A 26951-nucleotide genomic window follows, 5' to 3' on the forward strand; every position below is an offset into this window, starting at 1 on the left:
AACTCAATAGAAGAGAGCCGAATTCTTATATCTGCTTCCGCACTCAACCCACTGCAGTATGTTTTGGTTGATGTATGTGAAGAGAATCCAGCTTCACACAGACATATAGTTACAAAGAAAGGTGTACTTTAATAGCCTTTTCACAAAGTAGCAAATATTTCTCTTTGATACTACACTAAAATTTGACAAGGAATAACTTCCTAAAGGTAAGCAGCAATGTGGAATCTGAAGCTGTATCAATTAACTTAGAACATTAAAATCTATTGCACTCTGAATAAATCTTTTAACTATATGTGATTTTTACCTTACAAACCTCCTGAAAAAGCATTAGGGACTCCAACTACACTTTGAGAACTGCTGGTGTTAAGGGTTTAAGACTTAAGCTGTTTGGCAATACAAATGGGATAATGAATAGCGTACAGGTGAAGAAATCAGCCTTGAATGGAAAGAAACCTCTTCTGAATCTAGAAAGGAAGCAGAGGTTTGAATACAGATATATTTGAAGGGAGAAGAGTTCCCACATAATGTTATTTTTTCTATGAAAGAGGAAGTGAAAGTCATCTAGGGCCAGGTAAAAGAACAGCCCCCTTACCTTAAAGGCCACCTGTTAAATGCCTATTATTTCTTCAAGCCCAATTCAAAAGGAACTGTTAGCTTCCCCAATAGTCATCTCTTTTGCTTCAAAATGTCACCCAGTCATTCTTCTAACAATTGTTATATTTTACTGTTTATGTGTCTGCTTTCTCTGTTAGATGGTATGTTCTCCTGGGCTGGGATCTAACCAAATTCACCTCAGCAATGACTCCCAACATTGGTGTTGAATGAAAGACTGATGATTTTTAAATTTTAATTAAGAGATTTTATCTAGGTTACCTATAGACTCTGTAGTTGCTCTCTTCAAGTTATTTCTCCTTATTTATTAAGATTTCTCTCTACTGTATGGTACAACATGATTGACAAAGCTAGAAAAGATAGAACTGCTTAGTAATCTTATAAATTAGAGCTAAATACAAGGAATTGAGGGAAAAAACCCAGACTATCTAAAGGCCAGGTATAAATTTGGTAGCTCTCCTGCACCCAGACTTCAAGCAGAGGTGATGGGTGTAAGGATACTAGGAAAAATAAGGCCTTCTGCCAACTCTTCCATACTGTACTCAGAAGTTCAAAATCCCAGAAATTTTACTTTAAATGTACATTCATATACCACTCCCAACCACATACTTACAAGACCATAAGCCAAAATATTAACAGTGGTTATCCCTTGGTGATGACTTTTAAGATAGTTTTGTTTTCATTTTGCTTTTCTGAATTTTCAATAATGAAAACAGACTGTGCAAAAAACTTAGAAAGTATCATCTCTTTCAAACTGTTCAAGATTTACCTTAGTACACTTAGGATTAATAAAGGTGGAACAGAATATGTTGCTTACAAATAAATAAGTAAATATCTTCATGACTGTTTCCTCTCACCACTTATTCTCATAGTAAAGAAAACCCAATCATATTTTCAAATAAGACAACTAAGACAAGTACAAAAGGTGAGGGGGTGCTGATTGAGAAATGTATTAATATCAGCACCTGCTTACAGAACCCAATGCATTTCCAAACAAAGTACTATGCCCAAAATAGGAGTGCAAAAGATTCTTGTCAAATGTGTCAATCAACTTTTAAGACTGTGCTTCATTAGCACTCTAATCAGAGAAAAAGACTGTGCAGCGGTGGAGGGAAGATGAACTTTGAAGTTGCACAGGGCTAAGTTCTAACTAAAGCCAACTGTGACCAGAGCTAGTAAATCCACTTCTCCGGACCTTGCTTTCTTTCATCTGAAAAACAGAGATAGTAATACCTAAGAATTGCTGTAAGAATTAAAATCAACACATGCAAAGGGCCAAATCTTGTCACATAATAGGTGGTCAAAAAAAAAAAGGTGCAATTATTATTTTCTGGCAGAAATTATTCTTATATCACATTTTTACAAAAGAAATGTGCAGAGTTGTATTTAGGTTCAATTTCCAGAACAGTGGTGAGGCTCTACTGAAAGGGTACAAATAAGAAGTCTGAGAATATAGTTAAGCTTTTCAGATAGTGGCAGTCTTATCTGATCAACCACAGTACTTTTAATGTATTTATATCCTTTCTAAAATACTCTATTTACTTCCATACATTCTTATCAAAATATGCTGCATAACCATTAATCTTTATTTTTAGATACTTCATCATCATTATGAACAAAAGCTGGTGAAGCCTTCCAGAGCTATTAAATTAGATAGGACTGCCTATTACAAACTGGGATCTGTGCTGGTGTACCATAAACCAAACATAACACATCTTTCTTGAACACTGATCCAACACAACATTTTTAAGTAATTAAAAATGCTTTGCATATATTTAAAAACAACTCACCAAATATTTACTGAGTGTCTACTCTGTGCTGGATATTGCTCCAGGCCCCTGGAGATGAAGGATTAGGAAAATTAGAGAAAAAAAAAAATCCTGAACTCATGGAGTTTATATTTTAATGGGGGAAAGCAGGCAATACGCAAATAAATAAACTCTATACTATGTTAGATGGTGCCAAGTGAAATGAAAAAACAAAACGAAACAGAGAAAGAGTTGTAATTATAAATAGGGTAGTCACAGGAAGCCTCAGTAAGAAGGTGCCATTTGATTAAAGGTCAAAAAGAATGAGAAAGCTAGCCACTGGGCTATTTGTGGGAAAAGTTTCCAGACAAAACAAATAGTAAACGCAAAGGTTGGAAGTGGGCCCAATAGGCAACCAGCAGGGATATGGTGAGACTGCAGAAGAGGGAACAGGCAAGTAGCAGATGAGGTCAGAAAGATAAAGGGGCCAGGTCTCCTAGAGCCTTAGAGTGTTTGTATTGACTTCGTTTATCCTCTGGGTGAGATGTAGAGGCTGGAAGGCTTTTTCTTTCTTTTCTTTCTTTCTTTCTTTCTTTTTTTTTTTTTTTTGAGACAGAGTCTCGCTCTGTAGCCAGGCGCCAGGCTGGAGTGCAGTGGCGCGATCTCGGCTCACTGCAACCTCCGCCTCCCGGGTTCAAGCAATTCTCCTGCCTCAGCCTCCCGAGTAGCTGTAACTACAGGCACGCGCCACCATGCCCAGCTAATTTTTGTATTTTTTTAATAGAGACGGGGTTTCACCATGTTGGCCAGGATGGTCTCGATCTCTTGACCTCATGATCCGCCCGCCTCAGCCTCCCAAAGTGCTGGGATTACAGGCGTGAGCCATCCCGCCTGGCCACTTGGAAGTTTTGAGAAAAAGGGAGACATGCTCTATACTCATGTCTTAAAAGGATACTGGGGCTGCTGGGAATAAAGGATGTTGAAGTAAGGACAGAGAAGCAAGAAAGGAGGATTTAGGAGAGCATACCAATAAGCCAGGTGGGAGGGGCTGGAGGCTGGGACCAGGGTGTTAGCAGAGCAAGTGCAGAAGTCCTAGGATTCGGAGGTGAGGCCAATAGAAAGCTATGGGCTGATGCGGAGCGTGAGAAGACTGGCACCAAGATTTTTTGGCATAACCAAGTTTCCCGATGTTTACTGAGATAGAGAAGGCTCAGGAAGGTGCAAATTCGACCTGGAACATCAGAGGCTCGGTTTGGAGAGGTATAAGGCAAACTTCAAATGAACACTGTACGAAAACGGAAGAAATTTGTACTTCCCGATTGCCTTCTTCAAGGACCACTCTAAGAAAGGGAAGAGGCAGATTTTAATATCCTCGGCTTATAAGGGGCCTGGGACAGTTACGTTTTGGAGGCACTAATAGCGCCATTTGTTCCCATTCTAAAATGCTCAAAGTGCTTTCTGGCTTTCTCAGCGTTTGCTTTTATCCTTTTGTCTCTCTCCCCTCTGGCTTCCAAGATGGCAGGTATACCCCCCACTCCACCTCTGCGAATGTTCTCATCTGATCCCGTAAGCCCTCTCCACTTTCTAATTCCCTGGAAGCTTGGAGGCCAGAGAAACAAGCGAATTACAATCGTGTGAAGGCTCCGCGAGCTGTCAGCGTCACAGGCATCTCTGCCAGGTGCTGGCCTGACTTCCTGGTTCTGGGGAAAACAGACTTCATTTCGCAAAGGGACTCACGGAACACAGAGCAAGGGAGGTGAGAAACCTGAGGTCCGACTGCGCCCCAGAACAGCTGGCTGACGCCCCTCCGAGCCTCAGGCTCTTCCTCAGGGCCGACGAACTTCTAGATTCACGGGACCCACCCAAGTCTTTCTTCAGGAGTAAGCTCTGTCCAAGCAACCCACTTCCTCTCTAACTTTTCTTACGGATAATAAAGCGATTTCCGTTCCTCAGCCGACCCCGGCAACCCTGGGGCAGAGGGACCGAGGCCTGGACGCGGACCTCGGACGACCTTTGACTAGGGCGCGCAGGTGAGGAATGCCTTACCTGCCCGGGCGCGGGCTGCTGAGGCAGGCAAAGGGAAGAACCAGCGAACTAGGAAACGCCGCGGTGGGGCGGGGCCAACCCAGCAGGCTCCGCCCCACTTCCCCGATGGCTTCATCTTGGCGCCTCCAGGGGGCTCCGCTAAGTGAGAAACTCCACGTCTTGCGTAGGGCGGGTCTTTACGTGGGCGCCTGCCCCTTTAAATACGCCCTGTCGGTGGTTGAACCACTTACGGCTTCCGGGCATGCGCACGGCGTTGTGCGAATGAATTTCTTCCATTGAGCCGAGGTAGAACGGGTCCAGCTTCTTGCGCGATGGGGGGCTTGTATGTGGGGCGGTGACGAGATCGGCATTGAGGATCCATACCCTTTGCCCCCAAAAGAAGGGTGACGTGGGCTAGTGTCGCGCCTTTGGACAGGTAGGGTTAGGGGAGGGAGAAGAAACAAGTAGGGCTGCTGGCCTTGTCGGGGACACCTTTGGACGTACCCTCGTTCTGTGAAGTGTAGTAGCTTCTGCAGGACTGGGTTCAATATTTCTAATACCTTCCCAGGATCCCTGCTCAACCAAAGAATTCCTCAACCACGGACCAAGCAAACTAACCGCGCCCCACCCCGCCCCTCACTGTCATCAGCAGTATCTGTTGAATGGGAACACTGCACCTTCAGGCTTAACGCCACGTGGGCTCCTTTGCTGCCTTCCAGTTCGGTTCCACTCTTTTACCAGGATGCTGGAATTCCCTCATTTCTCCCCAAGTTTCCCTACCTGTTTCACTTGCTTAGAATGTCTATCTTCCTCCTTTTTTCAGGGGGAAAGAAAAGATCATTATTCTTTCAGAGCCAGTCCCTATGGCTGTGTTCTTGACCACCCTGTTTTGTTTTTAAACTGCTCGAACTGTTACTCCATCGGATACATCCTGCTCACTTCCATCAGAATCATCTTACTAAAGCATGTTCTGGGATTGTGTCACATTTCTACTCAAACACTAACCGTCCATTGACCACCCAGTAAATTCTAAGTCATTGTCAGGGCATTCAGCATCTTCCATCATGTGATACTAACTCAGCTGTATTTTCCAGTACTGTACTCTTCCTGCATCCCCATCCCCACTGCCCTGTATCTGGGCTGCTTATTTTTCTCTCACACATTGCATGTTTTGTTTGTACATTACTTGTGAGGTCTCTGCCTCATTTCTATCGCTTGAACTATTGGAGAACTTAGATGGCCACTTCTTGCATTATGCCTCTCTTAATTATCTTCTACTACACTCTCACAGCTCTTATTTTGTACTAGTTATTTCATTTATCCAATAATTAGTATTTATTGCAGACCCACCATGTGCTTAACACTGTTCAAAATGTGGGATCATCAGTAGTAAATAAGGCAGACAAGGTTACTTTTCAATTGGAACTAACATTCTCTTTGGAGGAGGTAGACAATAAATAATAAAGAAAAATGTTAGCTAGAACTGCTATGCAGAAAATTAAATAGGGTTTTGTGAAAGAGGATCACTTGCAGGTTCCTATAGATTATTGGTCAGGAAAAACTTCTCTAAGGACATGAATCCTAAAAGATGCAACTATATGATTGGGGAAGGAACAGTTTCATCAACAGGAACAGTTAGCACAAAAGCACTGAAGAAGGCCAGAGTAGCTGGAGTATAGTGGGTAATAGGGCAAAGGTACAAAATGAGTTTGGATAATAAACAGGGTTCCTAATGTTAGATGTCTTTGGAAGCCAGAGTAAGTAATTTGGATCTTGTTGCAAATGTGATTAGAGGATTTTAAACTGGATTGTGATATGATTTAACTTACGTTTTAAGACACCATTCTGGCTGGATAATGGACTATAGTGGGCTAGTTGTAGAAGCAGGAGTTGTTTCACAACATCTAAAAGTTTTTGGAATGGAAGTACTAAAGTAGGTGTGATGAAGGACAGTGGAAGTGATAAGAATCAGATGCTTAAGGTTAATGCAGTTTTTGGAGATGAGAAAGTCAAAGTTATCATCATGATAGTGGGTGACCAAGATGAAGTAGAAGTGGGAGGTTGAGCCTGAGATTGAGGACTTGAGGGTCCAAGACACTGAATGGATGATCCCTATAGATGATCATGAAAACATGTTGGATAAGAAAGTAGTGAGACAGAGATCAGTGAGTGAAGAGGAGTTCTCTGGGGATCTGAGAGAGGATGACAGCAGGTGGTAAAGCCTGATGGCAGGCTCTTCAAAAGATTTGGGGTTTTGGAGGTAGTAGAGAAAGAAATGGCTTGCAAGGAACAGTGATATAGAACATACTTACAGCCTCTAGGTCCTAAGGTAGATGGGTGGGAAAGAAAAAATAGCCCTCACTTGAGGGGACTAAAGAAGCAGCAGCCTAAAGAAATAGGCAGGTTTCAATTAGGGCAAGAAAGTGAGGGAACTGTACAGGAAATTAAGTAATGAAGGAAAAGAAATATGTCTTATATATTCCTTAGGAAATTAGGATATAAAGAATTTGCTGTGATTTCTATATGGCACGATCTAAAGGATTGAGAAGGGGTGTGATTTGCTAAATTGGTTCAGATTAGTAGAGTACATTATAGAAATGAGATGATGGTCCAGATGATAATAAATTACTTGGAGAATGTGGGTAAACACAGAAGTCAGTAGTATGGAGCCCCTGGGCAATTTCTCTTTCCTGCAGCTCCATATGGTATGGTAGCCATAGGTTTGTGTGAAAAATCAGAAATCAGAGTACTGTTCTCTGGTATTGTGTTCCCAGGAAGCTCTGTAAGGGTTTCTTCTCTCTACTGCCAATGATATAGTTAGACCTTTCCTTTGGGTCAACCTCAAAAGCTTCTGTATATCCTAATGGGGGCATTAGAGAAGGTCAAAGACTAATCTAATCCTACCTTGAAATATAATCAAATCGCAAATTTGTATTTATAACTTCATTTACCCATCAGTTTTCCTATTGTCTTCTTGTTACCTCTCCTGTCACTAACCACTAATAATACAAGAAAACTTAGCCACATATTCTCCGGAATTAGCTGGAAGTTTTAGGCTCCAGGAATGGAATTTGGACAGATCTTTGTTTTATAGTCCTGTGTTGTCACCTCTTCTTGTGGGCCTACAAATGGTTATTTTTAAGATAAACTTAAAATTGACTCATTTTAATCCTGGATAATAGGTACAAATCTAGAGTGAGTGAAGATACAAGTTACCAAATCTCTAGCTATACCAGAAATAGTTTGCCTATTAATTCGGCTTGGTATAGGAAAGTCAAAGTACACAGGGTGTACATATAGTCATAAATTAAGTTAAGGATGCCATTTAAGAAGACTCAGCATTAAAAGAGAGACAATTGACGGAATCCTGCAAACCTATTCCTATTTGGTCATCCATAACTTCTCTTTCCGGTAACTACCTCTTTGTTTTTTGTTTTCTAGCCATTATGATAGAAGAATGGAAGAAGATACAGATTATAGAATCAGGTTTAGTTCTTTGTGTTTCTTTAATGATCATGTTGGATTTCATGGCACTATAAAAAGCTCACCAAGTGACTTTATTGTTATTGAAATTGATGAACAGGGACAGTTAGTTAATAAGACCATTGATGAGCCTATTTTCAAGATTAGTGAAATACAACCTGAGCCAAATAATTTTCCCAAAAAAACAAAACTAGATCTTCAAAATCTGTCCTTTGAAGATGGAAGAAAGCAAGAAGTTAATACTTTGGTTATGTACACTGATGGTGACCAAAGTCATCAGTCTGGTTCAGAAAAGGAAGATACTATCAATGATGGAACTTCCAAATGTGAAGAAAAGGCTGATGTTTTAAGCTCCTTTTTAGATGAAAAGACTCATGAGTTACTGAATCATTTTGCTTGTGGTATAAAAGAGAAGTGGCTTTCTAAAACAGAGCTAATTGGACCACCTCCTGAATTCTCAATAGGCAGAATCCTTGACAAAAACCAGAGGGCTAGTTTACATAGTGGCATTAGGCAGAAATTTCCGTTTTTAATAACTGTAGGAAAAAACAGTGAAATTATTGTAAAACCAAATCTTGAGTATAAAGAACTTTGTCATTTGGTGTCAGAAGAGGAAGCTTTTGACTTTTTTAAATATTTGGATGCAAAGAAAGAAAATTCCAAATTTACCTTTAAACCTGATGCAAACAAAGGCCACAGAAAAGCTGTCCACCATTTTGTCAACAAAAAGTTTGGAAACCTTGTGGAAACCAAATCTTTTTCTGAAATGACTTGCAGTGCTGGTAACTCGAATGTGGTGATAACAGTAAGATTTCGGGAAAAAGCACACAAGCGTGGGAAAAGGCCGCATCCTGAGTGCCAAGAAGGAAAAGTTATATATACAGGTAATTTAATAAATCATGATCTATTTTCTTGGATAATCTTAGTTAAATGTAAAATTGTGAAAATGAATTGAATAGACTTGGCTGGAGAGATTGGAAAGAATATATGCTTTACCTGTAGGGAGAGGAATTGCTGATAAGCAATTTAAGCAACTCTAGGAATTCTTATTTATTCTGTTACTTAGTGGAAGATGATAAAACCTTTCAAATTACCTTAAAAATTAGCCTTACTGATAACCTAGGCATTTATATTAGCCTAGTCACAAATGTATAAAGTTGAAGCAGTTGGTTTGTGTTTAATACGTTTTATTGAAGGTAAATCTTGACTTCATATTTTTGAAGTCATCTCAATTAAAATTAAGTTTTTGGAGATAAGAATAATATATTTACTGTGCTTGGGAAAGTGAAGAGATACTTTAGGAACCTGAAAACTTGTCCTGCCAGTCTTCTAGACAACATGTGCTGAAACTTTAGCATGCATATAATCATCAAAAGGTCTTGTTAAAACAGATTTCAGAGCTCCATTCTCAGTTTCTGATTCTGGAGCGTTCACAAATTCACAGACAATGCTTTTTTTGCTGGTCTGGGGACTACATTTTGAGAATCACGGTTTTAGGGTTTCTGTTTAATTCCCAGGGTGAATGGAACTGATGAATTCTCACTGTAAAAGTCCAGCTGACCATGTTTAATTGGCCTCAGGTCTACTTGAAAGATGGGAAATGTTTCAGATAATCATATTTAGTAAGTTTATTTACCAAGGTATTTTAAGATAAAACCAGCAACTTAAATTTGCACAGTTACACAGAAATAGGATGGTGCCATGTAGGGACTACAGGTACAAATGAAAAGAGTTTGGACCTTGGAACTATGTGGGTTTGATTTTATATTATAACTTTTAGTTCACAAAAAGACTTATGAAAATTTTTAACATCTTTAAGATTTGATTTCACAAATATAAAAATGGGAAGAATAATACCATGGGTAAGTTATTTAATAATTCATAACTTTTGGTTGTACTTGAAAAATGGGGTAATAGGAAAGCCTGACTCACAATGATATTCTAAGGATTAGATGAAATAATGAAATTGCTTACTACATAATAGTTACTTAAATGTTAGTGTCTTTTATTTCTTTCCCTTCTGATAATTTCTGTCTGGTCATGTATGTATTAAATATATATATGTGCATGTGTGTGTGCATGTATAACTTGACATATTAGGCATATGGTAAGTGTTAACAGATGTATCTATTTTGAAGGATAAAGAATACTAGCTTTACACATAGAGAGAGGAATTGCTGGTTAGTGATTTAAGCAGCTCTAGGAATTCTTATTTATTTATGCTACTTGAAATTCTAACAATATTAATTTGGATTAATGAGCAAAAAGAATTGTAGGAACTTTGTTAGTTTATATTAGTTTTTCTAAAGTTGTGAATTGTTGGAGGCATATGTTAAAAGGAGGGATGATGATTCAAAAAACCTTTTATTTTTAATTTGTAATGGGCTTACTTTACTTAGCACGTGTTTGAGATTCATTCATGTTGTAGCATTACATTAGAATTTCCTTCCCTTTTAAGGCTGAATAATACCCTACGGTAAGTGTATGCCACATTTTGTTTACCCACTCGTCTGCCAGTGGATGGGGTATAATGGTCAATAAAGCACACATGATATTTGATTTAGAAGCATTCAGCCTTGGGACTTGGAAAGAATTTGAGGGAAAATGTGGATGTGAGGCTATTCTGAGGCTAGGATATAAAGTATTGTACATTTTGTCATGTTCTTGGATTGCTCACTCTGGGGAAAGCCAGCTACTGTACTATGAGGATACTCAAGCAGCCCTTTGGACAGGGACTAGTACTTCATGCCAACAGCCAGTACCAACCAGCCAGCCATGTGAATGAGCCCCTTTGGAAATGGATCCTCCAGTTTCTTTCGGGCTTTAAAATAACTGCAGCCCTAGCCATATCTAACTGCATACAACCTCATGAGAGCCTGAGCTAGAACCACCAAACCAAACTGTTCTTGAAGTCCTGATGCACAGAAACTGCAGGAGATAAATGAATATTGTAAACCACTAAAGTTTAAGGTGACTTGTTACATAACAATAATACGTAGCATTTAACATTTGACATGCACAAATTACTGATCAGCTACAAACTCAAGGAACCACGTATGCAGATTTCTGGAACTCCTTCTCTACAAAGCTTTGTCTTATCTGGTACTCTCCCTGTGAATTCCAGCCTACTCAGCATTCCTGAATTCCAATATCTAGCCTCTTAACTCAGCAATGTAAAAAGACAAATGTAAATCAATTAAATATTTTAAATTAGGACTACAAATTTCATTCTCTTAAACATTCAAGTGTGTACAGTTTTATGTAGATACAGATTAATATTAATATTAATACAATATCATGAATTTGATTTTCTTAAATATATTTCTATACTAAATTCTAAATCTTAATGGGTGAAAAAACTGCTTATCCACCTAGGCTAGTATCAGCAACAAACTGATATCTCAGACAAGTTGGGGATTTCTTTTAAACTGCGGAGTTTCTTGAATGACATGTCCAAAACTGTCAGGGTGAATGGCTGCTGCTGTTGGACCTTCAAGAATGCATAGAAGTAAGACAAATAATAAATGGAGGGAGCACATTTTATTTTTTAATTTTTGTTTTAGTTTCAGGGCATACATGTGCAGGTTTGTTACAAGGGCATATTGTGTGATGCTGAGGTTTGGGGCACAATTGAACCCATTACCCAGGTAGTGAGCATAGTACCCAATAGGTAGTTTTTCAGTCTATGCCCTTCCTCCCTCCTACCTCTTATAGACCCATTTTTATGTCCATGTGTACCCAGTGTTTAGCTCCTACTTATAAGTGAGAACATGAGGCATTTGGTTTTCTGCTCCTTTGTTAATCCGTTTAGGATAACGGCCTCCAGCGGCATCCATGTTGCTGCAAGGGACATGAGTCTGCTCTTTTTAATGGCTGTGTAGTATTTCATGGTGTACGTGTACCACTTTTTTTTTTTCTTTGAAACAGGGTCTCTGTCACTCCTTCACCCAGGCTGAAGAGCAGTGGCACCATCATGGCTTGCTACTGCCTCAACCTCCTAGGCTCAAGCAGTCTTCCCACTTCAGCCCCCTGGATAGCTGTAACCACAGGTGTGTGCTACCACACCTGGCTAACATTTTAATTTTTTGTAGAGATGGGGTCTCCATATGTTGACCAGCCTAGTCTTAGATAGCTTGCTCTTGGAGTCCTTCCGCCTCAGCCTCTCAGAGTGCTAGGATTACAGGCATGAACCACTGTACCCAGCTACATGTTCTTTATCGAATCCACTGTTGTTGGGCACCTGGGTTGATTCCACGTCTTTGCTATTCTGAATAGTTCTGTGGTGAACACAGAAGGGGAACACGTGTTTTAGACAGAGGACTTAGATATACAAAAGTACAAAACTGCTGAAGGCTCTCGTTAATCTAGGGATTGCAAGAAGTTCTCTGTGGCAGGGTCATATGTAGGGAAGTGGTGCACTTGGAGCCTGGAAAGGTAGATTTGGGCCAGATATGAATGGCAGATTAAGGAATTTGGATTTTTTGCCTAATCTATCATGCTGATTTTATATTTTCATTAAAAGAATACTCCTTACATTAATAGTTTGATTCATTATACTAATCTGTTAGTCAGCTAAGAATGTAACTGATATACAGTAGCTGCTTTTTTTGTAATCTAAGATTTTTGTTTCAGCCTTTACCCTACAAAAGGAAAATCTGGAAATGTTTGAAGCAATTGGATTTTTAGCTATCAAACTTGGTGTGATTCCTTCTGATTTTAGTTATGCAGGCCTTAAAGACAAGAAAGCCATCACCTATCAAACAATGGTTGTTAGAAAAGTGACTCCAGAGAGGTAATAAGATACTACTTTATAAGACTGACCTTTACTTTCATAGCTCAGAATAATACTGGAAGCATATTAACCTCACTATCAACATTCGTGAATTACAAGCTTATTGAACAGCACATTCTGCATTCATAAATATCTTCTAAATAGAGATATGTCTTAAGTTTACATTGAAAATACAGGAAGTTTTAGGATTGAAACTTTGACAAGTGGGAGATTTGAATTGTCTAAATTGTTTCTAAACATCCTGTACTGTATTAAAATATGCACTTATATTCAGGAAAGTATCTTATAAATCATGTTTTTCTAATTAATTATATTATGCCTTTATTATCATGGAGCCTTACATTTAAAATAAATCCTTGTTAAGTAGAATGTAAAGAACTCAAATTTAGCTTCTGTCAGCTTAATCAAATTTCATAAATATTTTTGTAAGTGTAAAAGACATATATTTATTGTAGAAAATAGAAACAAGTTTTTAAAAAATGAAGTTACTAATAAGCTTACTACTCAGAAGTAACTGCAATAGGTCGGGCGCGGTGGCTCACGCCTGTAATCCCAGAACTTTGGGAGGACGAGGCAGGTGAATCGCTTGAGGTCAGGAGTTTGAGACCAGCCTGGCCAAACATGGTAAAACCCCGTCTCTACCAAAAATATAAAAAATTAGCTGGGTGTGGTGGCACACACCTGTAATCCCAGCTACTCAGGAGGCTGAGGCAGGAGAATTGCTTGAACCTTGGAGGTGGGGGGGTTGCAGTGAGCTGGGATTGTGCCACTGCACTCCAGCCTAGATGATAGAATGAGACTGTCTCAAAAAAAAAAAAAAAGGAAAAAAAAACTGCAATAACATTTTTTATTTCTCTCTAAACCTTTTTCAGAGACTGTATCACACAGAAATGTTTATTTATTTTTTATTTTTTTGAGATGGAATTTTGCTCTTATTTCCCAGACTGCAGTGCAATGGCATAATCCCGGCTCACTATAACCTATGCGTCCCGGGTTCAAGTGATTCTTCTGCGTCAGCCTCCTGAGTAGCTGGGATTACAGGCACCCACCACCATATCTGGCTAATTTTTGTATTTTTAGTAGACAGGGTTTCACCATGTCGGCCAGGCTGGTCTTGAACTCCTGACCTCAGATGATCCACCGCCTCAGCCTCCCAAAGTGCTAGGATTACAGGCCTGAGCCACTGCACCTGGCCAGCACTTATTATTTATATGAAAATCAAACTATGTATACAATTTATATTTTACTTGATAAAATAATATTGTTAGATGAAAATTTATGTCATGAAATATTTCAAAATTATGTTTATCATAAAGACTAATTTCTTTAACATTCCCTGTTTTTGAAAATTGAAATTCTAGTTTTTCACTGTAAATAATACCATGATTAACATTTTTATACTTAAATCTGTAACTTATAGATAATTTCCTTAAGATAAACTTCAAAATGTGAATATTGGGTCAAAATTCAGCCTAATTAATGTAATATCAATATATTAATTCTTAGTTAACAGATGTTTAAATATCCACTATATGCAAGTAGGCTTTTCTGAGTGCTTCTAAGCTCTTATATGGGGTACAAAAAGAAGTGTATGATTTTGCGTTTGTGGTCAAGAAGTGCAGGATAGGGCAGAAAGAAGGACTTTAGATGTTAAAATGTATTTAAGATGAAAGTGCTCCTCTTAGGAGTGGAGATTACTTTGACTTAGCTTATCAGTCTGGAATTTTAATTACACTTAAAGTAATAGTAAGACTTTAGCAGATGCAAAAAACTGGAGATATATTTGCAAGGCAGTACATGCAACAGTCTGTCACATATATAATTCCTATAAGGACTATGGAAAATATGGCCATAAAGGAAATTTTATATCAGCCCTTACGGGATCATACAAGTTACTCTCGAAATATTGAAAATATCAATTCTTTAGATGTTGGGAAGAATTGAAAGTTTGAGTAAGGAAGTGGTCAGAGTAGAATTTCAGGAAAATCCTCTGGTGCTAGTGATTTTTCTTAGTACTGTTGGGGAAAGAGACTGAGAAGAAAAGGAGCAGAGTTGGGGACAGGAGGATCAGGAGAACTGCTACGAGGTTCTGCCACTTGAGCTAAGGAGAAGTCAGAAGGTCTACATAAGAAGAGTGATAGCATTAGTAATATATGTTCAAGTTTTTAAAATAATTCTGTTAATGTAATCCTATAGTGATGGGTACTAAGCACACATTTGGTGAAATAACATTAACTTCAGAATATTCTAAAAAAATTTATATTAGTAGTCTCCGAGAAGAATACTAATTGCTTGGCAACTGCCACTGAAAACCTTATTTTAAAGTAATTTTTAAATGTAAGATTTAACTGAGTTTATATGATTTATTACTTACAGGTTGAAAAATATTGAGAAAGAAATCGAAAAGAAAAGAATGAATGTCTTTAATATTCGGTCTGTAGATGATTCCCTAAGACTTGGTCAGCTCAAAGGAAATCATTTCGATATTGTCATTAGAAATTTAAAAAAACAAATAAATGATTCTGCAAACCTGAGAGAGAGAATTTCAGAGGCAATAGAAAATGTTAAGGTAAGAAAACTTAATTTTAAAAGAGTAACCAGGGAAATCTTCATAGTCCCTTTTTCTACACTGAGGCAAGAGGGGAAACTTCTTTTTCTTTTGTTCCTTGTCACGGGATTTTTTAAAAGTGATAATTATTTTTTACAGTGATAATTAGGGCCATTTGGCTTATATTTTATTTTTAGCTTAATACATTTTTGTATTTAAATGAAACAAAATATATAAACATGATTTTAAAAATGCAAGGTATGGCGTTCTCTAGAGAAGGGGGATAATCTACATTTATAAGAGAGAGTTTTTTTTTAAGCATCTGCTATATCTATGTAGAGTAGTATCTAGTCAAGGGAATTTATTTTTTGGAAATTTTGATGTATACAAATTATAGATCATACACACTGTATTAGTCCATTCTCACACTACTAGTGAAGACATACCTGAGACTGGGTTTAGTTGACTCACATTCAGCATGGCTGGGGAGGCCTCAGGAAACCTACAGTCATGGTAGAAAGGGAAGCAAACACATCCTTCTTCCCATGGTGGCAAGAAGGAAAAGTGCTGAGGAAAGGAGGAAAAGCCCCTTATAAAACGATCAGATATTGTGAGAACTCACTCACTATCATGAGAATAGCATGGTAGTAAAAACCTTCATGATGCAATCCCACTGGGTCCCTCCCATGACACTTGGGTATTATGGACACTACAATTCAAAATGAGATTTGGGTGGGGACACAGCCAAACCATATCACAAACTTTATTATGTTTTACAGTAAAAAATTACCTAACATAAGTTTCTAAATGACATTTTCCAGACATTTAAATGTGCACATACAACTATAATCTTCAAGACTAGATCATCTAGACTGGAGATGAACAAATTTTTTACTATAAAGGACTGGATAATAAATATTTTTGACCTTTTGGACATATGGTTCCTCTTGCAGCTAATCTACTGCCATTGTATGGAAGCAGCCACAGATGATATATAAGTGAACGAGCATGACTGTGTTCCAATAAAACGTTATTTACAAAAACAGGTGTTGGACTAGGTTTCATTTGTGGGCTGCAGTAGTTTGCTAATCCCTGATCTAGATGAGTAGTTCTCAGCCTGAGGAGCTTTTAAAAAATTTTACCCATTGATCTCTACTCCCGAACCAATTAAAAAAGGACATTTAGGGATGCAGGTTAGGCATTAGTATTTATTTTTTAAAAACTTCTTAGGTGATTCTACTTTAGAGCCAATACCAAGAAACACTGATCCAAGTTTCTGACCACAAAGACCTTTTCACACAATTTTATTCCTCTCTAACAGGAAAACAAACAAACAAAAACTGGTTATTAATCTGCCTTGCAGTTAGGAAAATATCTTCCAACTAAAGATCTTTTAAATCCAGCACTTTCATCTGTATATGGAAGTTCTCTGATTGTATACTCTTTATACGTTGTGTTAGTCTGTTCTTATGCTGCTATGAAGAAATACCCGGCACTGGGTAATTTATAAAGAAAAGAGGTTTAATTGACTCACAGTTCCATATGGCTGAGGAAGCCTTAGGAAACCTACAATCATAGCAGAAGGCACCTCTTCACAGGGTGACAGGAGAGAGAATGAATGTCAGCAGGAGAAATGCCAGAACTTTATAAAACCATCAGATCTCATGAGAACTCACTATCATGAGAACAGCATGGGGGAAACTGACTCTATAATTCAATTACTTCCCACCGGGTCCTTCCCATGACATGTGGGGATTGTAATTCAAGATGAGATCTGGTGGGGACACAGCCAAACCACATCATATGTTATTTTATCTTTTTTTTTCTTGACCTACCTAAAATTCTACCTTTTTTTCCCTCAAAAATTGTTACTAAAATGATATATCTTTAAAAAGGGTAAAAGTTCCTTGGAACTCTGATAGTATTTATTACCTGTCTTTCATTTGTTATTTATGAATATACAACTGCCTATTACAAAATTCCCATTAGAAACAATCTTAGTTTTAGCCAACTTCCATTAGTTCTCATGATGTGAGAAAGGAATTGAGAAATCCTGAAAATAAGGAGTCTTTGAAGGTTTGTTTCAAGGGGTTATATCTCTGTTATAAACCTTTCGTTATAGCTAAGTAATTTGAAGAGTTAGTTTAAACTCTTCTGGTTATTCTAGGACATCATCTGATGTTATTTTTCCAAATTTGAAATAATTAAAAATATTTAACTATGAGATTTAATTCAGGGAGTACTTATTCTATCTGCAATTAACTTTTTAAATGACATGAGATGAAGATGCATTTGCTTTTATACCATGCTGGTAACAAATTGGCCCAGCATCTTTTATTAAAAAGTTCTTTAGTTGGTACTCAATAATAATTGTTGACTGAAGAAATGCATACCCTCACAAAGTAGGTGTGGAGGACTCTTATCTTTGAATAAAGTATCTGGGCCTGGTGTTTTCTTTGTGAGCACATGTTAAATGACTAACCAATTTCTTTAATGGTTGCAGTAATAAATTATAATTTTCTATTTATTCTGAGTAATGGGACAGTTTTAAAACATGATCAGAAGGGTTCACCTCCATTAAGAGGTGGATTCTGTATTCCTCCCCTGGAATACAGACTGTTCCAGATGCTGAAATAGCTGGACCGGTAGAGTACTGCTGAAGTTACTCCATTGTCTCAGGTCAGGCTTTAAGAAACTGAGATGAGCTAAAGAACAAATGGTTATGTAGAAAGGAACCAAGATGTGTGGGGTTTGAAAGTAAGCCTGTTCTTTATTCCCAACATCTCCAAACAGTCAGAGAGTCTCAAAATAAGAAAGAGCGTCAGGGATCAGATCTGGGTACTAGGTGAATGACTCATATTGGATGTCCAGAACTTTTCTGGCTTTAGGACTGAAAATCCCACATACCAGGAAACTCCTCAGTAATATGAATGGAACGCTGACATATTTTTAAAGTTTCCTTCACTGGTTTTATGTTCTAACTTCTAATTCTGTGTTTTCTCTCCTATTCTTTAGTTGCATAGCATTTTTCAGACTATTGGGTCTCTATGTGCATACTGCTGATGACAGACTTCTTGTATTAAAATAGATATGAAGAGAAAAATTCAATTATGTATTTTGACACATAATTGTATTTGTATACTCTTAATTTGTTGATTATTTTGTATACGTAGAAAAAAGGCTTTGTGAATTACTATGGACCACAGAGATTTGGGAAGGGAAGGAAAGTTCACACAGACCAAATTGGACTAGCTTTGCTGAAGAATGAAATGGTATGGATTTTGAAAAATGTAATCTTATCTGTTTCTGTCAGTTATACTTATTACATAATCCAGCCTCTTGGTTTCATCACTCTAGCATATAAATGCATATAAACACACACATACCAAATATATTATATCACTGAACGTTTAGTAAGCTGCTCCTATGTCCTTGGTGTCACATTACAAGAAAGCCAAATGTGTGAGTGTCCTTGTGGTTAGTACATATTTGAAATTTGACACAGAAATGACTATCACTTTCAATTTTAGTGAACTGAATAGAAGATTTAGAGGAAATTTTGACCCTGCCATCCCAGAAATCAGATATCAGATCATATAAAAGATAGGAATCCACATAAGTCCAGAGAGTAAAAGGGGAGCAGCAAATTTGAAAGCAAATCTGACTAGTCCAAAATGAAACTGAAACTGCATGTTACAACTAAGAAGCTGCCTTTGCTGAAATATTAAAAGTGTGTGTGTGTATATGTGCTTTTATATTTATATATATAATGACATATTTTTACACTAAAATGGAGTGCACATAATGGAGGAAAACTACAAAACTATAAAAATTATATATTTAAACAAGTACAAGATTATTCTTATAATAGTATCTTGTTCACTCACATGTGTTCTAATATGATTTATTGACTGGAAGAGAAAGAAACAGTAAAAGGATTTGTGAGACGCATAGTGCATTGAACATCATCTTACATACCAAGGAATGTTCAGAGCTGAGGATTTAGACCACATCTGCAAATCTGTAGTTAGTTCTGGGCTTCACATTTCAAAGGGGATTTTAGCAACTGGAATATAACTGATATGGTAAAGAATCTAGCAATGTTTACCTCAGCAGTGGTTCTTCAATCTATAAAACTCTGAAAATTAACTTGTAAAATGTTAAAAATTTTGTTGTATGGAAATGAACTTAATCGTTTGGGGCCTGTGGGATGCAGCATATGTTCTACTTGAGTTCTGCCATTTTGTCACGTGTTACTATGGGTACTCAACTTTTCCAAGTTGTTTAACTTTTCCAATCCTCAGTTTCCTTATCTGTAAAATGGAGATCGCATGTATGTATTTAAGAGTCTTGTAGTCCAGCATAAAAAATACTTTTCCTTAACAATTGTTCAACTAACTGGAAAGTCCTGTTTCTTATAACATTTAAGCAAAAGCTAGAGAGCTACCTTTTTACCTCTTTCAAACCTCATATTACATGCTCTTGAATTTTTTTTAAATTTTGCTTTAGTAGTAACAATCAATTATTGCTGTGTAATAAATTACCCCAAAATGCAGTGCCTTAAGACAACAAGCATTTATTATCTCAGTTTCTGAGAGTCAGGAATCTAGGAGCAGCTTAGCTAGGTGATTCTGGATCAGGGTCCCTCGTGAGGCTGCAGTGACACTATTGGCCAGGGCTATACTCTCTGAAGACTTGACTGGGATGGAGAATCTGCTTCCAAGCTCATGCTTATGGCTGTTGGCAGGAGACTTTACTTTCTTGTTTTAAGACTACTTGTGGCATGGCTTCCCCTAGAGAGAAAAGTCCAAGGATGCAAAGGGGAGAGAGACAACAGATACCGCAGTGTCTTTTGTAACCTGGTCTCAGAAGTGGCCTACTTTTACTTCTTCTGTCTTTTGGCCATACCAACCAACCTTGATAAGTGTGGGAGAAGACTACACCACGTGTGAGGACCAAGTGATGGAGAGCATTGAAGGGCATCTTAGAGCCTGGTTCCTACAGCTAAAAAGCTGTGTCTTCTTTCCTTTGCCTGAAGCACCCTCTCCCCAACTGTATATTCTTTAGGTCTCAATTTAAATATTCTCATTCTACTCCCCAATAAAAAGTGAATTCCTCTTATTTTGTGATCCTGTACCCATCTTGGGCTTTCCATCTTAAGTTTTTTTATATTTTATTGTTATTGCTTATTTAATTTTGTCAGTAGGCAGTAGGTTATAGTTGGGCAGAGACCATGTCACTTTTACTCAATGCTCTGTCTCTAATACCCTACACAGTACCTAGCACATAGTAGATACCTAATAATATTTGTTTGAATAAATGAATACTGTAAAAGAAAAGTGAGTGGGGAATTGGGTTGAATAACCTATTTAAGATTCTTTGCTACTCTAAGACAAGCTTTAAAAATAAATCCGAGTGCTAGAGTTAGTGATAAAATGCACAAACTAGTAGATAATTATTTTTTTAAAAAAGGAACATCTTTTAATTTATTTGGGATTTAAAATAAAATACTAAATTTGGCAATTTTTTCATTAAGGTTTTGACATTTATTTTTAAGACCAAAGAATTCAGGAAATTGAGCACACAAATGAAATTAAGGGCTTGTCATTCCCCTCTGATTGCTACTTTCCTATTTTTGTCATGTGCTTTGGTCAAGTCTGAGATTTATGTCATTATTTTACCCTTATATTCTTAGCTCAATAATAGACACAAAGGATGACAGAAGTATAGGTTATTCTGTCAATTGCCAATGACAATAGAATTTATACTGTGTACTTGCTTTGATAGCACTCTCATTGATATAACCTCCAATTTTGTGTTTCTTTCTATGTTTTGTCTTACGCATCCTTTTTGGTTTTAAGGGAGAACCATCTTTTGTAAATTTCCAGTATCCTTTTCTTCTTCAAGGGCTTCTAAATCTTGAGGAATAAAAAAGTCAGTTAAGTTTTTTGTGGCTATGAAATGGGTGAAACATAACTTTAATTTATTTAATCCTAACCTGAAAGTTACAGCTGTGTTTTCTTTGGAAAGTTCTGATGCTTCTTTTTAAATGTTATCTTTCTGAGCGATTTTCTTTACTTTTGCTCTGGGAGAGAGGCATTCTACATCTCCAGAGCTACTTCTTTTTCTCTTCCCTTTTGTGACTTAGGTAAGCTGGATACTTAAACTCTTTCTTTTCTTTTTCTTTTTCTTTGAGGGTTGTCTTTGGGGTTCACTAGTTTCTACTTCCGAACCCTCAAAGTGGCTCTTAATCTTTTCTCTTTACAGAGGCTTGCATTTCTTGTGTCCATATTTAACTCTTTGGCATAGACATTGTCTTCATTTTTCATTTGGCCTTTCTTGTTTTTTTCTTTTTCTTCTATAACAATACAAACATTGGTTTAATTTTTACTCTGATTACAGCCATTTAAATATTAAATATTTTCAAATGCATCTATTTCAATATTAAACAAATATTTAATATTTATTTTTAGGCCAGAAGGGGCTTAGTTTTCACTGTCTTAGGAAATATGCCAGGTTTTCTTGGTGCTTCTTCTGATGGGTTGTTAAGAAATTGAAATAATTACAAAAAAGTTGTACTATGTATAATATTTGCTAATTTTTTTTTTGCTTTTGGAAACAGTATTAAAAATAAGGATTTAATATGTTTAGCCTAAGCTTCTTAGAATTCTTACACCTTACTAAGAATGTCAATACATTTTAAAATTAATATTTAAAAAAATGATAAAAGTGGAATTATGGAAATGATAGCAAAATACTTTTTTCAGTCCATATTTTAAACCTATATATAAAGTTATTTCATGCAGGAGGTTTATTTCTACATTTAACATTGACTATCTAATTTTTGAAAGCCTAAAGAGAAGATTGCAGCTTCAAGTATAATTTATTAAATGCCTATTCTTTTAGGATGCTAGAGAATTTGCATCTTTTTAAAAAAAAGTAATTTGACCTTTTTATTAACACGTGTTTACTTGCTTGATTTTTCAAGGCGAAAGCCATAAAATTGTTTCTTACACCAGAAGACTTGGATGATCCTGTAAATAGAGCAAAGAAGTATTATCTTCAAACTGGTATTTAACTTTCTTTATCCCGTACATAGCCATGCAGATACAGATACACACTACAAATGTTTTATCAGGAGGAGAGCATTTATTGTAACATAAATGTGATAAGAAATAGATTACAGTAGGCCGGGTGCATTGGCTCATGCCTGTAATCCCAGCACTTTGGGAGGCTGAGGCAGGTGGATAACCTGAGGTCAAGAGTTTGAGACCAGCCTGACCAACATGGAGAAATCCCGTCTCTACTAAAAATACAAAATTAGCCGGGTGTGGTGGTACGTGCCTGTAGTCCCAGCTACTTGAGAATTGCTTGAATCCAGGAGGTGGAGGTTGCTGTGAGCTGAGATGGCATCATTGCACTCCAGCCTGGGCAATAAGAGCGAAACTCCGTCTCAAAAAAAAAAAAAAGAAAGAAAGAAATAGATTACAGTATGTTACATACTGAATAATTTCATTATATGACTTACGCACTTGTGTTTTCGGTCAGATTTGGAAGCTTTTTCATCTGTGCTAACTCTTATTTAGGGGTAGGGATAGTGGGAGAAATAGTTTCTTTGTTTTTCTTGGCTGAAATCCTCTAAAGACAGAGGAGTTCCAAATTCTAATCTGGCACTGATGGCAATATAATTAATTGCAGCTGGGAGATGCAAACTTAAATAAATAGAAGTTCATTTATGATTTTCCAAACTTTACGCATTGTTTTCAATCTACTTGCCAATTAGCCCTGTCAGTGTTTAAAACTTTAGGTCAATATGATGGAATATATATAGGATGCTTGATGAAAACCACTAAGGAACAGTTGTTGTGAGTGTGGCTTGAGTCAGACTGCATGGGTTTAACTCTCACTTTAATATTTCGTAACTGTATGATCTTGTGCAAGTGATTTGACGTCATTGTGTTAGTTTCCTTATCTGTAAATTGAAGCAAATCACAGTACCTAAAGGAGTATTATGAGATTTAGATATGAAAATGGATGTAATGTTCTTGGAATAATGCCTCGCATGTATGACATATGGATAAATATTACCTTTATTTAAATAATAAAAACAGCAAATACACCACTTTAGATTCATTCAGATATCTGACTGACATACTGAATTTCACTTACATTGAAATAAAGGATGTCAGTTTTCAACTGTTTATTTGTTATCTTTAATTATGTACATATTACATATGTGCAGTTATTCACAGGAAAGTAGTAGTTTTGTGCCACTCCACAATGTGTAAAACAGTGTAGGCACTTCTAACTGTTGTGAGTAATTTAAGTAATACTAAGGAAAATTCAAAGTGACTTGTTTGTGTCTGTTGTAGAGTCCCTAGAAGATAATTTCCTTATGGTAACGATTCTTAAACATTCATATACATAAGAAACACCTGCTACATTTATTTCAATGCAAATTCCAAGGCCCTACCTGAATAAGCATCTTTGGAGTAGATTCTAGTCATCTACATTTCAAAGTGCATCCTATTTTGTGAGGTATAATAGTGTGCCTGAAGGCTCCAGATCTCAACCCTTTCTTAGTGAAAAAAAATTTGTGTTTATGTCCGGAATAGCTCTTTAAAAAACTGTAGTCTCTACTAGCTAAGCAATTAAATTACGTAATCCTTGAGGTTTTTTCGTTTGTTTCTGTTTTAACAGTCCTGTGAATAACTTCATTAGTTTATCTCTATTCTGAAGTAAGGGACTCTAGTAAGCACTTGCTAATATTGGATAATATTGGACCCTTGCTTTTTTTTTTTTTTAATAGCAGGGAAAGTGAAAGTAGGGCCATATTATGCTTATTACTTTTAAAAGAAGCCCTTCAAGTGTAGCTAGATTTAACTGAAAGTATTGAATATCATCTTAATACCCATGTTCATTGCCTCAGTTTGAGAGTAGAACAAAAGCCTTTATAACTGGCCTTTAAAGAAAAAGTGGCTGACTATCCAATTTACTCTTTGTTTCAGAGGATGCTAAAGGCACGCTTTCATTGATGCCGGAATTCAAAGTGCGAGAGAGAGCAGTGTTGGAGGCATTGCATCGCTTTGGCATGACAGAGGCAGGTTGTATCCGGGCATGGTTCTCTTTACCCCATTCCATGCGCATATTCTATGTTCACGCATATACTAGCAAGATTTGGAATGAAGCAGTATCCTACAGACTTGCAACCTATGGAGCAAGAGTAGTGGAGGGTGATTTGGTCTGTTTGGATGAAGATGTTGATGACGAGAATTTCCCAAATAGTAAAGTAAGTATCATTTCATCAGAGTTTTCCAAGAGTAGTTACTATACCAGAAACATGAATTTTCAAAAGCCCTGATTAGGGAAACACTTTCAACATATATTTAATTTATTTGTCTATTTTTACTTATATTTACTCATCTCTTGCTTCAAGTCTGCTGTCAGTTTAGGCTTAACACATGTTGGTAAATGAAAAGATAAAGATAATGGTATGGAGTGAAAGATATATAGGTAGTAAAGCTTTCTTTGAAAAACACATTTAAAAAAGATTACACAAATAATGCACAAAACAGCCCTTAAAAACAAAAATGAAAACATTACAGATTATGCCGCCATCCCTGCTATCATCCTAATTTGATTCCCTCTGCTTCCTCCGGAGACTCAACCTCTGTTGTTTGTTATGTGTTTTTCTAGGCCTTTCTCTATGTTTTCACATAAATATCCATAAAAAATTGATTTTTAATCTATTAGTTAACACTGAGAAAATAAAAGGTAGCACTTAGTGCCTCCAAACTTAAAATATGGCGAGGAGAAAGAATATGATTTTTATAATGGTATACGGAACATGTGATGTGTGTATTTCTTTTATATAAATTTCCTCTTAATGTCTTAGAGACATTTATATTAGTGCAATTATAATGTAATTTATTTTATAAAATATGATCCTTTCATTTCCTCCTTGTCTGATTGTTTTTATCTCGGGGGGTTTGAATTAATGAAACTGGGTTTCATTTGATAGTATTGTAATGCAAAAAGAACAAATTATTATTCTCTAACTTTATCATAAGTCAGTCTCACAAATTTTAAAAATTAGTGAAAATTTGGATAATATTTTCATATATAACATAATAAAATCATTGGATTTTAGAGACATCCTTTTTTAAATTCCCATTTTATAGAAATGAAAATTGAGTCCCAGCTTGGAGAGGAGACAGATTCAGAGTCACATAGGTAGTGGAGTTAAAGAGACCCAGCTGCCTGACTCCTAGTCCATTTTGGTCTCTACTAGAAAAATCATGGAGTATAGTCTGTAGTGAGAACTAGAACATGTTCCAGTTTTTCAAAAATAGAGGTAAAACAGACTCCTAACTCTACATAAAGGAAACTTTATCTAAATTTATGTCAGAGTTCTAGACGTATTAATTATTTTTTGGTTGTTTTAAGTAATAGAAACCCACCTCAAACTACTGTAATTTAAGGAAACCTGAGAATTTGTTGGCCCTCATAACTGAAAGCCCATGACTGATTCAGGCACAGCCGTATTCAGGACTTGAGAGTCCTAAACGATCTCATTTTTTTCATCATTCAGCTCTGCTTTTCTCTGTTAGATCCATTCCCAGTCTAGCTTACACCTTTGGTGGCAAGATGGTTATTAGTGACCCTAGGCTTATTTCTCACCACTCTAGACTTGCTTCTCTGCAGAAAAATGGTTTTTCTTCCCCAACAGTGTCAACAAAAGCTGTGTAATTGAGTCTCAGTGGCTAGGAATGGCCTGGCCTGGATCACATGTACAGAACCAAACCAGAAAGTGTGGACTGCAGTATGTGGTTGACTAAAACTGCATTCCTGGGCCTCCTTTCTGGGACCCTAACCCACATCTGACATGTGGGAGAGGCTCCCTGGAAAATGAGAGTGCTACTACTTGAAAAGAGGGAGTAAAGATTGCATGAGCCAGAACATCAGATGTCTGCTTCACTGTTTCATTAAATGGATGAATAGGCATAAACTGCAATTACTTTTGCACCAACCTAATAGGAAAGAAAGAAGAAAATAGCCACTAGGAGGCAGCATATGTTACTAACAATGGTAATTTAATTGAGCTACAGACTCAAACTGTGTGAAAAGAAATCTAGCATTGTAGGTTTTATTTTACCTCGTGTGGGAGAAGAGATGTGTCAGTGATTCCCTTTTGATAAATAATAAAAAATCCTTATCATTTCTTAATACCTACCAGAAAACATGTCCATTTAAATATTGGAAAGCACACTAATTAGTAAGTCAGCCATTTCTAATTCAGATTTTTGGAAGTTAAAGATTACTTTCACAAGATACAGCAACAATTTCTGAAATGCATGAGTTTTATAAGACTTCATTCAGAATAACATTTGCAAGGATAGTTTTGTGATTGGAATTTTATCTGCTTTCTTTTTGGAGCTGTAGGAGAAGAGGAAAACATTTTCTCCTATATATTTTGCAGAATTCCCTATTATGAGCAGCAAAAACAATGTTTCTGTATATTTTGAGATCAATAACTTATTTTATTAGTTAGTACTGAGGAAAAAAGGCAGGACTTAGAGGCCCAAAATATAAAATTTGAAAAGGAAAAAGAATAAAATTCTTAATAAATGGTATACGGGGCATGTAATGTGCATCTACAATTAAAAATTGTAGAAAACTAATCTGATTCCCTCTTTTGATAGGACTACTAGACTAATAGGTGTATCTATGTTTCAAGTCACTT

At 36.8% G+C, this 26951-nt stretch overlaps 2 protein-coding genes across 11 annotated transcripts in view; one reads left to right on the plus strand and one right to left on the minus strand.

Annotated features, from left to right (window-relative positions):
• Positions 1 to 4458, minus strand: part of IRAK4 (interleukin 1 receptor associated kinase 4) — a 44843-nt gene extending 40385 nt beyond the window's left edge. For 2 of the 4 annotated variants that reach the window (XR_010339950.1, XM_012459066.2), the window contains exons 1-2: positions 4407 to 4454; positions 2403 to 2450 (exon numbers count right to left, since the gene is read on the minus strand). The gene's annotated coding sequence lies outside the window, so the exon portion shown is untranslated. Of the gene's footprint in view, positions 1 to 313; positions 329 to 2402; positions 2451 to 4406 lie in introns of those variants that run through there. The other 2 variants (XM_064369818.1, XM_012459068.2) reach the window with 2 other exon arrangements.
• Positions 4459 to 4630: 172 nt separating this feature from the next.
• The window catches only part of PUS7L (pseudouridine synthase 7 like), a 36816-nt gene continuing 14495 nt past the window's right edge, over positions 4631 to 26951 (plus strand). For 3 of the 7 annotated variants that reach the window (XM_012459061.3, XM_064369839.1, XM_012459058.2), the window contains exons 1-7: positions 4631 to 4691; positions 7827 to 8752; positions 12501 to 12660; positions 15037 to 15229; positions 18382 to 18480; positions 22197 to 22278; positions 24217 to 24497. In XM_012459061.3, coding sequence (XP_012314484.1) covers positions 7843 to 8752; positions 12501 to 12660; positions 15037 to 15229; positions 18382 to 18480; positions 22197 to 22278; positions 24217 to 24497 — 1725 coding nt within the window. In that variant the 5' untranslated portion in view covers positions 4631 to 4691; positions 7827 to 7842. Of the gene's footprint in view, positions 4822 to 7587; positions 7797 to 7826; positions 8753 to 12500; positions 12661 to 15036; positions 15230 to 18381; positions 18481 to 22196; positions 22279 to 24216; positions 24498 to 26951 lie in introns of those variants that run through there. The other 4 variants (XM_012459059.2, XM_012459062.2, XM_012459063.3 and 1 more) reach the window with 4 other exon arrangements.

The sequence above is a fragment of the Aotus nancymaae genome, unplaced genomic scaffold (assembly GCF_030222135.1).
Source record: "Aotus nancymaae isolate 86718 unplaced genomic scaffold, 86718_ANA_hifiasm-v0.15.2.pri h1tg000092l, whole genome shotgun sequence".
In the NCBI taxonomy this organism is placed as follows: Eukaryota; Metazoa; Chordata; class Mammalia; order Primates; family Aotidae; genus Aotus; species Aotus nancymaae.